The sequence below is a fragment of the Salmo salar genome, chromosome ssa19, assembly GCF_905237065.1.
Source record: "Salmo salar chromosome ssa19, Ssal_v3.1, whole genome shotgun sequence".
NCBI lineage: Eukaryota > Metazoa > Chordata > Actinopteri > Salmoniformes > Salmonidae > Salmo > Salmo salar.
This window is the reverse complement of record NC_059460.1, coordinates 87,549,142-87,561,833: the sequence shown is the minus strand read 5'-3', so window position 1 is coordinate 87,561,833 and position 12,692 is coordinate 87,549,142. Positions and strand designations below refer to the sequence as shown.

Here is a 12,692-nt window from a genome sequence, read left to right as displayed (position 1 = left end):
TAACCTCTCCCATCTATTTCTGATGTCCATCCAGTTTGATTTTCTATTTGCCATATATTTTTAACTGTGTTGTTTCACAAAAATACATTTTACGGACATATATTTTACATGAGTTGTCTTGTTATTAGTCCCATCCTTCAGCTCCACTCAACCCCTCCCATCTATCTCTTAACACCACCCAGTCCCCATCCTTCAGCTCCATTCAACCCCTCCCATCTATCTCTAAACACCACCCAGTCCCCATCCTTCAGCTTTGTTCAAACCCTCCCATCTATCTCTTAACACCACCCAGTCCCCATCCTTCAGCTCCGTTCAACCCCTCCCATCTATCTCTTAACACCACCCAGTCCCCATCCTTCAGCTCCGTTCAACCCCTCCCATCTATCTCTTGACACCATCTAGGTTTGATTTCTATTTGCCATTTATTTTTCAACTGTGCTGTGATGCTTCACAAACGTTCTGAACCTTTATATTCTCATAGTTTGTACAGATTTTAAATTAAAGATCAACATTTTGCTAAGAGTATTATAATATAATTGATCGATTGACTATGACTTTTTAAATCACCCAGCAGTGCTATCTGCAGCGTTAGTTCAAGGTAATGTTGCAATACTTCATCCATTCCTGGACCTGCGACCAAAAACGAGCTACATATGGACAGTACCAAAACAAACAATCTAATGACTCTGCCTCCTCACAGCAACATCTGCAGAGCTGGGAAGGTTATATCCCCCACACATATATATATATATATATATATATATATATATATATATATATATATATATATATATATATATATATAAACATTTTATTGGTTGCAAGAATTTTGTATAATAATTTAAATTGAAAAATTCTGTTTTTAATCTGGCGACATTTTGCATATCAGTTCATAAACCATGTTCCATGGAATCACTACATCGGAAATCTCTTCCCAACTATTTTGGGAGATTCTGAAAGTATTCAGACCCCTTGACTTTTTCCACATTTTGTTACGTTACAGCCTTATTCTCAAATGTTTTAAATAGTCCCCTCCCCCCATCAACCGACACACAATACCCCATAATGACTAAGCAAATCAGGTTTTGAAATGTTTGCTAATTTATCACATTTACATAAGTATTCAGCCCCTTTACTTAGTACTTTGTTGAAGCACCTTTGGCAGTGATTACAGCCTCGAGTCTTCTTGGGTTTGACGCTACAAGCTTGGCACACCTGTATTTGGGGAGTTTCTCCCATTCTTCTCTGCAGATCCTCTCAAGCTCTGTCAGGTTGGATGGGGAGCGTTGCTGCACAGCTATTTTCAGGTCTCTCCAGAGATGTTCGATGGGGCAAAATCTGGACCCCTACAAATCAGCTGGGCTAGACAATCTGGACCCTGTCTTTCTAAAATTATCAACCCCTATTAATAGCAACCCCTATTACAACCCCTATTACATATCTACTCTATCCTAGACCTATATCCATCCTGCCCTGCCTTTCTAAAGTCTTCGAAAGCCAAGTTAACAAACAGATCACCGACCATTTCGAATCCCACCGTACCTTCTCCGCTATGCAATCTGGTTTCCAAGCTGGTCATGGGTGCACCTCGTCCTAAATGATATCATAACCGCCATATTCGTTGCCAGACCCACTGGCTCCAGGTCATCTATAAGTCTTTGCTAGGTAAAGCCCCGCCTTATCTCAGCTCACTGGTCACCATAGCAACACCCACCCATAGCACGCGCTCCAGCAGTTATTTCTCACTGGTCATCTCCAAAGCCAATTCCTGCTTTGGCCACCTCTCCTTCCAGTTCTCTGCTGCCAATGACTGGAACGAATTGCAAAAATCACTGAAGCTGGAGACATATCTCCTTCACTAACTTTAAGCACTTGCACATCATCATCTGCACATCTATCACTCCAGTGTTAATCTGCTAAATTGTAATTACTTCACTACTATGGCCTATTTATTCCCTTACATCCTTACTGGATTTGCACACACTGTATACAGATTTTCTATTGTGTTATTGACTGTACGTTGTTTATCCCATGTGTAACTCTGTGTTGTTGTTTGTGTCGCACTACTTTGCTTTATCTTGGCCAGGTCGCAGTTGTAAATGAGAACTTGTTTTCAACTGGCCTACCTGGTTAAATAAAGGTGAAATATATATATATTTTTTAAGTCTGGGCTCTGGCTGGGCCACTCAAGGACATTCAGAGACTTGTCCCGAAGCCACTCCTGCGTTGTCTTGGCTGTGTGCTTAGGGTTGTTGTCCTGTTGAAAGGTGAACCTTCGCCCCAGTCTGAGGTCCTGAGCGCTCTGGAGCAGGTTTTCATCAAGGATCTCTCTATACTTTGCTCCGTTCATCTTTCCCTCGATCCTGACTAGTCTCCCAGTCCCTGCTGCTGAAAAAACATCCCCACAGCATGATGCTGCCACCACCATGCTTCACCGTAGGGATGGTGCCGGGTTTCCTCCAGACGTGATGCTTGGCATTCAGGCGAAAGAGTGTAAGTCTTGGTGTCATCAGACCAGAGAATCTTGTTTCTGATGGTCTGAGAGTCCTTTAGGTGCCTTTTGGCAAACTGTCGTTTTACTGAGGAGTGGCTTCCGTCTGGCCACTCTACCGCAAAGGTCTGATTGGTGGAGTGCTGCAGAGATGGTTGTCCTTCTGGAAGGTTCTCCCATCTCCACAGAGGATCTCTAGAGCTCTGTCAGAGTGACCATCAGATTCTTGGTCACCTTCCTAATCAAGGCCACTCTCCCCCGATTGTTCAGTTTGGCCAGGCGGCCAGCTCTAGGAAGAGTCTTGGTGGTTCCAAACTTCTTCTATTTAAAGAATGATGGAGGCCACTGTGTTCTTGGGGACCTTCAATGCGGCAGAAATGTTTTGGTACCCTTCGCCAGATCTGTGCCTCCTGTCTTGGAGCTCTTTGGACAATTCCTTCGACCTCATGGCTTGGTTTTTGCTCTGACATGCACTGTCAACTGCGGGACCTTATATAGACAGGTGTGTGCCTTTCCAAATAATGTCCAACCAATTGAATTTACCACAGGTGGGCTCCAATCAAGTTGTAGAAACATCCCAAGGGTGATCAATGAAAAGAGGATGTACCAGAGCTCAATTTCAAGTCTCATAGCAAAGTTGCTAAATACTTACGTAAATAAGGTATTTCTGAAAATCTATTTTTTGCTTTATCATTATGTGGTATTGTGTGTAGATTGCTGAGGATTTGTATTTATTTAATACATTTTAGTATAAGGCTGTAACTTAACAAAATGTGGAAAAAGTCCAGGTGTCTGATTAGTTTCTGCAGGCACTGTGTACATATTGTCATAACGTTCCAGGACTGTTGTCTAGTGTTTCTCGTCTCATAAGATCTCTGATATTCCCTGGTTTCGTTGAACTACAACCCTGTGATTCTGGTTCACTAAAGGCTTCAATCATCGCCGATAGTGGAATCCATTATTTGCAACGGTTGACCTCTTCCTCTCCTCTTCCTCCTTCAGACTACAGTGGAGCTGAGGAACGTGACTGCTACCAGCCGACATGTCCGGGTCCTTCCCCCCACCACCCCTCACTTCTCCCTGGGTCTTGGTCAGTACTCTAACCCTCCCCCCACCACCCCTCACTTCTCCCTGGGTCTTGGTCAGTACTCTAACCCTCCCTCCACCACCCCTCACTTCTCCCTGGGTCTCGTTTCAGGAGTGTATCCAGTGGTTTATAGGGGCGTTTCAGGAATGTATCCAGTGGTTTATAGGGGCGTTTCAGGAATGTATCCAGTGGTTTATAGGGGCGTTTCAGGACATAGGAATGGGTATTGAAAACATACATTTAGGAATATAACTACTGTTACCTGAAGGAGGTATCAACGACCAATCATATTCACCTGAAAAAAGTGAAGTCACACCCAACAGGGCAATGAAGACCGAGCCCGCCCTCAGAAGCCCTCCTTCCTGGCTAATACCTGGGCTCGCATTCATTTCCTCAATTCAGTACCGCACTTCAGCGTGCCCAAAGTCCCCTGTTGTCACTGGAGCAAAATATGTTATACCTTTTTCCTCCTTCAGGAAACAGTAGTTATATTTATAACTGTACGTTCCCTTTCAGTCGTCACTCGGTATAACATACTATGTGGACACAGAATCACGCCCCAAGCCGGCAGCCCACTGCAGCCAAAACACACACAGGTTCCACCGGCTCCAAAAAGGGGTTACAGAAGCCACTTTTTTCCCTAATACTTTTTCCCTAGTAGCAATTAGAGAGCACTTCATTCAGAATCATTCACACCCTCTTAAGCTTTAGCTCCACCAATCTCTTTAAGAATTGATCCGAGCGTTCTGTCCTAACAACAGCAGTCAAGCACCCAAACTAACTGGCTAACAGTTGTTGCAGTGATATTCTATTAACATGGACACTTGCATGGTGGAGTCTTTTGTTAAGACATGTAGCTAGCTAGCTAAACAATGAACCATAATCACAACTCATGACATTACTACCCTGTATGAATCTGCAGGTAGCTAACCAACCAGGTTCAATGTTAGCTAGCTAACGTTAGGCTATAGCTAGCAATGCAAATGGCTCTGAGATACGAATAATAAGATCATACACGTAACGTTAGCCAGTGAGCCAGCCAGCTAACGTTAGCTAGCTAGCTAACAGTACACTTTAACTTGAAATAAAAAGACTTTATGTCAAAATTAGAAATGTGTAATATCTGAAAATGTAGCTAGCTAGACTCTCTTACCCGTATAGATCATGGATGCAGGCCTCTCCCTGTCACGGATGCCATGCTTGCCCTTAGTTTAAATATGTTTATTTAAAATATTTTATTTTTTTAACCTTTATTTAACTAAGCAAGTCAGTTAAGAACACATTTTTATTTACAATGACGGCCTCCCTGCAGGGATGGGGGATGGTATTACAAATACAAACAAATTAAATAACAATATAGGACAAAACACACATCACGACAAGAGAGACACCACAACGCTACATAAAGAGAGACACCACAACGCTACATAAAGAGAGACACCACAACGCTACATAAAGAGAGAGACACCACAACGCTACATAAAGAGAGACACCACAACGCTACAAGAGACACCACAACGCTACATAAAGAGAGACACCACAACGCTACATAAAGAGAGAGACACCACAACGCTACATAAAGAGAGACACCACAACGCTACATAAAGAGAGACACCACAACACTACATAAAGAGAGACACCACAACACTACATAAAGAGAGACACCACAACGCTACATAAAGAGAGACACCACAACACTACATAAAGAGAGACACCCAGGACAACGCTACATAAAGAGAGACACCACAACACTACATAAAGAGAGACACCACAACGCTACATAAAGAGAGACACCACAACACTACATAAAGAGAGACACCACAACACTACATAAAGAGACACTACAACGCTACATAAAGAGAGACACCACAACGCTACATAAAGAGAGACACCACAACGCTACATAAAGAGAGACACCACAACGCTACATAAAGAGAGACACCACAACGCTACATAAAGAGAGAGACACCACAACGCTACATAAAGAGAGACACCACAACGCTACATAAAGAGAGAGACACCACAACACTACATAAAGAGAGACACCACAACGCTACATAAAGAGAGAGACACCACAACGCTACATAGAGAGAGACACCACAACGCTACATAAAGAGAGACACCACAACGCTACATAAAGAGAGACCTAAGACAACAACATAGCAAGGCAGCAACACATGGCAACATGGCATGGTAGCAACACAACATGACAACAACATGGTAGCAACACAACATGGTAGGAGCACAAAACAGGGTACAAAACATTATTGGCACACACAACAGCACAAAGGGCAAGAAGGTAGAGACATCAATACAATCCTACTACACTGGCTCTGATGCTCGTCGGATGTAGCAGGGCTACAAAGGGAAGCCAAGCCGCAAGCCTTTTACCCAAGTCATCGACTGTTCTCTCTGCTACCGCACGGCAAGCAATATTGGAGCGTCAAGTCTAGGTCCAAAAGGCTCCATAACAGCTTCTACCCCCAAGCCATAAGACTGCTGAGCAATTAATCAAATGACCACCTGGACTATTTACATTGACACCCCGCCTTTGTTATTACACTGCTGCTACTCGCTGTTTATTATCTATGCAGTCACTTCACCCCTACCTACATGTACATATTACCTAGACTAACCTGTACCCCACACACTGACGCAGTACCCCCTGTATAAAGCCTCCACATTGACTCTGTACCGGTACCCCCTGTATATAGCCTCCACATTGACTCTGTACCGGTACCCCCTGTATATAGCCTCCACATTGACTCTGTACCGGTACCCCCTGTATATAGCCTCCACATTGACTCAGTACCGGTACCCCCTGTATATAGCCTCCACATTGACTCTGTACCGGCACCCCCTGTATATAGTCTCCACATTGACTCTGTACCGGTGCCCCCTATATATAGTCTCCATATTGACTCTGTACCGGTACCCCCCTATATAGCCTCCACATTGACTCTGTACCGGTACCCCCTGTATATAGCCTCCACATTGACTCTGTACCGGTACCCCCTGTATAAAGCCTCCACATTGACTCTGTACCGGTACCCCCTGTATATAGCCTCCACATTGACTCTGTACCGGTACCCCCTGTATATAGCCTCCACATTGACTCTGTACCGGTACCCCCTGTATATAGCCTCCACATTGACTCAGTACCGATACCCCCTGTATATAGCCTCCACATTGACTCTGTACCGGCACCCCTGTATATAGCCTCCACATTGACTCAGTACCGGTGCCCCCTGTATATAGCCTCCACATTGACTCTGTACCGGTACCCCCTGTATATAGCCTCCACATTGACTCTGTACCGGTACCCCCTGTATATAGCCTCCACATTGACTCTGTACCGTAATACCCCTGTATATAGCCTCCACATTGACTCTGTACCGGTACCCCCTGTATATAGCCTCCACATTGACTCTGTACCGGTACCCCCTGTATATAGCCTCCACATTGACTCTGTACCGGTACCCCCTGTATATAGCCTCCACATTGACTCTGTACCGGTACCCCCTGTATATAGCCTCCACATTGACTCTGTACCGGTACCCCCTGTATATAGCCTCCACATTGACTCTGTACCGGTACCCCCTGTATATAGCCTCCACATTGACTCTGTACCGTAATACCCTGTATATAGCCTCCACATTGACTCTGTACCGGTACCCCCTGTATATAGCCTCCACATTGACTCTGTACCGTAGTACCCCCTGTATATAGCCTCCACATTGACTCTGTACCGGTACCCCCTGTATATAGCCTCCACATTGACTCTGTACCGGTACCCCCTGTATATAGCCTCCACATTGACTCTGTACCGTAATACCCTGTATATAGCCTCCACATTGACTCTGTACCGTAATACCCTGTATATAGCCTCCACATTGACTCTGTACCGTAATACCCTGTATATAGCCTCCACATTGACTCTGTACCGTAATACCCTGTATATAGCCACGTTATTGTTATTTTATTGTTACATTTAATTAAATTTTTTACTTTAGTTTATTTAGTAAAAATTTTCTTAAAACTATTTCTTGAACCACATTGTTGGTTAAGGGCTTGTAAGTAAGCATTTCACGTTAAGGTCTACACCTGTTGTATTCGGCACATGTGACAAATACAATTGGATTGGATTTGATTTAGTGTTCCATTATTAAAGTGGCCAGTGATTCCATGTCTATGTACATGGGGCAGCAGCCTCTAAGGTGCAGGGTTGAGTAACTGGGTGGAGGACGGCTAGTGATAGCTGTTTATCAGTCTGATGGCCTGGAGATAGAAGCTGTTTATCAGTCTGATGGCCTGGAGATAGAAGCTGTTTATCAGTCTGATGGCCTGGAGATAGAAGCTGTTTATCAGTCTGATGGCCTTGAGATAGAAGCTGTTTAACAGTCTGATGGTCTGGAGATAGAAGCTGTTTATCAGTCTGATGGCTTGGAGATAGAAGCTGTTTATCAGTCTGATGGCCTGGAGATAGAAGCTGTTTAACGGTCTGATGGTCTGGAGATAGAAGCTGTTTATCAGTCTGATGGCCTGGAGATAGAAGCTGTTTATCAGTCTGATGGTCTGGAGATAGAAGCTGTTTAACAGTCTGATGGCCTGGAGATAGAAGCTGTTTAACAGTCTGATGGCCTTGAGATAGAAGCTGTTTAACAGTCTGATGGCCTGGAGATAGAAGCTGTTTAACAGTCTGATGGCCTGGAGATAGAAGATGTTTTCCAGTCTCTCGGTCCCAGCTTTGATGCACCTGTACTGACCTCGCCTTCTGGATGGTAGCGGGGTGAACAGGCAGTGGCTCGGGTGGCTGATGTCCTTGATGATCTTCTTGACCTTCCTGTGACAGCGGGTGGTGTAGGTGTCCTGGAGGGCAGGTAGTTTGCCCGCGGTGATGCGTTGTGCAGACCTCACTACCCTCTGGAGAGCCCTGCGGTTGCGGACGGTGCAGTTGCCCTACCAGGCGGTGATACAGCCCAATAGGATGCTCTCAATGGTGCATCTGTAAAAATTTGTGAGGGTCTTAGGGGACAAGCTGAATTTCTTCAGCCTCCTGAGGTTGAAGGTCTTCACCACACTGTGTGGATGGACCATTTCAGATTGTCAGTGATGTGTACGCTGAGAAACCTGAAGCTTTTTAGCTTCTCCACTACAGTCCCATCGATGTGGATGTGGTCATGCTCCCGCTGCTGTCTCCTGAAGTCCACGATCAGCTCCTTCATTTTGTTGACGTTGAGGGAGAGGATATTTTCCTGGCACCAAACCGCCAGGGTCCTCTCCTCCTCCCTGTGATAATGGATCAGAACCTCATTCCTACTGTTTTTATTAGTGTAATGTTACATTGGCTTACATTTTTGAAGCCATGTTTAAAACAAATCTGAGCTGTAGATCTCAGATAGCTTTATGACTCCTGACAGTGACTACAGCTGTAGAGAGAGTCTATTTACACAAGATGATAAATAGTGAAGTGAAGAACAAACACCATTGTAAATACAACCCATATTTATGTTTATTTATTTTCCCTTTTGTACTTTAATCATTTGCACATCGTTACAACACTGTATGTACAGTTGAAGTCGGAAGTTTACATACACTCAGGTTGGAGTCATTAAAACTCGTTTTTCAACCACTCCACAAATGTCTTGTTAACAAACTATAGTTTTGGCAAGTCGGTTAGGACATCTACCTTGTGCATGACACAAGTAATTTAATATGACATTTGTAATGTCTTTATTCTTTTGGAACTTCTGTGAGTGTAATGTTTACTGTTCATTTTTATTGTTTATTTCACTTTTGTATATTATCTACTTCACTTGCTTTGGCGATGTTAACACATGTTTCCCATGCCAATAAAGCCCCTTGAATTGAATTGAAATACAACTGCGGTCTTAATGATTCTGAGTCAAGAGGAGATAATGTTGAGTTCCAAATATCACCCTATTCCCTATATAGTGCACTAGAGTCCTGGTCAAGAGTAGTGCAGTATAAATGTAATAGGATGCTGTATGGGAGGCAGTCATTGACGGTGTTGTTGTGTCATCAGGCAGGTTCCCAGGCGAGGGGGGTACTGTAGCCCCTGGGATGTCCTGCCACTACACGGTCCTGTTTGCTCCAGACTCCCTGGCTGACTACCAAGACTTCCTGGTGGTAGAGACTCAGGCCCAATACCCACTGCTGGTTCCCATCGAGGCCCGCAGACCGCCACCTATACTGACACGTGAGTGGTCCTGATATCCTCCCATACTGACAGGTGATTGGTCCTGTCCTCCCATACTGACAGGTGAGTGGTCCTGACCTCCTCCCATACTGACAGGTGAGTGGTCCTGACCTCCTCCCATACTGACAGGTGAGTGGTCCTGACCTCCTCCCATACTGACAGGTGAGTGGTCCTGACCTCCTCCCATACTGACAGGTGAGTGGTCCTGACCTCCTTCCATACTGACAGATGAGTGGTCCTGATCTCCTCCCATACTGACAGGTGATTGGTCCTGTCCTCCCATACTGACAGGTGAGTGGTCCTGACCTCCTCCCATACTGACAGGTGAGTGGTCCTGACCTCCTCCCATACTGACAGGTGAGTGGTCCTGACCTCCTCCCATACTGACAGGTGAGTGGTCCTGACCTCCTCCCATACTGACAGGTGAGTGGTCCTGACCTCCTCCCATACTGACACCTGAGTGGTCCTGACCTCCTCCCATACTGACAGGTGAGTGGTCCTGACCTCCTCCCATACTGACAGGTGAGTGGTCCTGACATCCTCCCATACTGACAGGTGAGTGGTCCTGAACTCCTCCCATACTGACAGGTGAGTGGTCCTGACCTCCTCCCATACTGACAGGTGAGTGGTCCTGACCTCCTCCCATACTGACAGGTGAGTGGTCCTGACCTCCTCCCATACTGACAGGTGAGTGGTCCTGACCTCCTCCCATACTGACAGGTGAGTGGTCCTGACCTCCTCCCATACTGACAAGTGAGTGGTCCTGACCTCCTCCCATAGTGACAGGTGAGTGGTCCTGACCTCCTCCCATACTGACAGGTGAGTGATTCATACTACCTAATGAGCAATTATGTTATGATGACTGATTGTTCCATTATAGCGTAGCCTAATGCTGTACACCTCTAACCAAACTGATAGCTCTGTATAGCGTAGCCTAATGCTGTACACCTCTAACCAAACTGATAGCTCTGTATAGCGTAGCCTAATGCTACTGATAGCTCTGTATAGCGTAGCCTAATGCTACTGATAGCTCTGTATAGCGTAGCCTAATGCTACTGATAGCTCTGTATAGCGTAGCCTAATGCTGTACACCTCTAACCAAACTGATAGCTCTGTATAGCGTAGCCTAATGCTACTGATAGCTCTGTATAGCGTAGCCTAATGCTGTACACCTCTAACCAAACTGATAGCTCTGTATAGCGTAGCCTAATGCTACTGATAGCTCTGTATAGCGTAGCCTAATGCTGTACACCTCTAACCAAACTGATAGCTCTGTATAGCGTAGCCTAATGCTACTGATAGCTCTGTATAGCGTAGCCTAATGCTCTACACCTCTAACCAAACTGATAGCTCTGTATAGCGTAGCCTAATGCTACTGATAGCTCTGTATAGCGTAGCCTAATGCTGTACACCACTAACCAAACTGATAGCTCTGTATAGCGTAGCCTAATGCTACTGATAGCTCTGTATAGCGTAGCCTAATGCTGTACACCACTAACCAAACTGATAGCTCTGTATAGCGTAGCCTAATGCTGTACACCTCTAACCAAACTGATAGCTCTGTATAGCGTAGCCTAATGCTACTGATAGCTAGGTATAGCGTAGCCTAATGCTCTACACCTCAAACCAAACTGATAGCTCTATATAACGTAGCCTAATGCTACTGATAGCTCTGTATAGCGTAGCCTAATGCTGTACACCTCTAACCAAACTGATAGCTCTGTATAGCGTAGCCTAATGCTGTACACCTCTAACCAAACTGATAGCTCTGTATAGCGTAGCCTAATGCTACTGATAGCTCTGTATAGCGTAGCCTAATTCTGTACACCTCTAACCAAACTGATAGCTCTGTATAGCGTAGCCTAATGCTACTGATAGCTCTGTATAGCGTAGCCTAATGCTGTACACCACTAACCAAACTGATAGCTCTGTATAGCGTAGCCTAATGCTACTGATAGCTCTGTATAGCGTAGCCTAATGCTGTACACCACTAACCAAACTGATAGCTCTGTATAGCGTAGCCTAATGCTGTACACCTCTAACCAAACTGATAGCTCTGTATAGCGTAGCCTAATGCTACTGATAGCTCTGTATAGCGTAGCCTAATGCTCTACACCTCTAACCAAACTGATAGCTCTGTATAACGTAGCCTAATGCTACTGATAGCTCTGTATAGCGTAGCCTAATGCTGTACACCTCTAACCAAACTGATAGCTCTGTATAGCGTAGCCTAATGCTGTACACCTCTAACCAAACTGATAGCTCTGTATAGCGTAGCCTAATGCTGTACACCTCTAACCAAACTGATAGCTCTGTATAGCGTAGCCTAATGCTACTGATAGCTCTGTATAGCGTAGCTTAATGCTGTACACCTCTAACCAAACTGATAGCTCTTTATAGCGTAGCCTAATGCTACTGATAGCTCTGTATAGCGTAGCCTAATGCTGTACACCTCTAACCAAACTGATAGCTCTGTATAGCGTAGCCTAATGCTACTGATAGCTCTGTATAGCGTAGCTTAATGCTGTACACCTCTAACCAAACTGATAGCTCTTTATAGCGTAGCCTAATGCTACTGATAGCTCTGTATAGCGTAGCCTAATGCTGTACACCTCTAACCCTTGAATGTTACCTAAACAAAATTGAAAACAGAATGAAAAGTGTACTTAGTTAGTGATTGAGCTCATTCTACCACACAGCCTTTTGCGTCCTGACTTGGTTTGTCCCTCTGTCTTGTTTCCGCCCAGTGCCCAGTGTTCTGGACTGTGGCTACTGTCTGGTAGGAGGGGTGAAGTTCGGACAGTTCCTGTGTTGTAACGAGGGCCTCAGTGGTGGAACCTTCTGTATCCTCCCCCGGAGACAGTGGCCCGCCTCCAACATCAGGGTAAATACAA

At 45.0% G+C, this 12,692-nt stretch overlaps 1 protein-coding gene across 1 annotated transcript in view; it reads left to right on the top strand.

The window, feature by feature from the left end:
* The window catches only part of dlec1 (DLEC1 cilia and flagella associated protein), a 118,260-nt gene that overhangs the window by 16,020 nt on the left and 89,548 nt on the right, over window positions 1-12,692 (top strand). Inside the window, 3 exon segments of the mRNA XM_045702866.1 lie at window positions 3,494-3,581; window positions 9,625-9,798; window positions 12,546-12,682. Of these exon segments, the coding sequence (XP_045558822.1) occupies window positions 3,494-3,581; window positions 9,625-9,798; window positions 12,546-12,682 (399 nt within the window).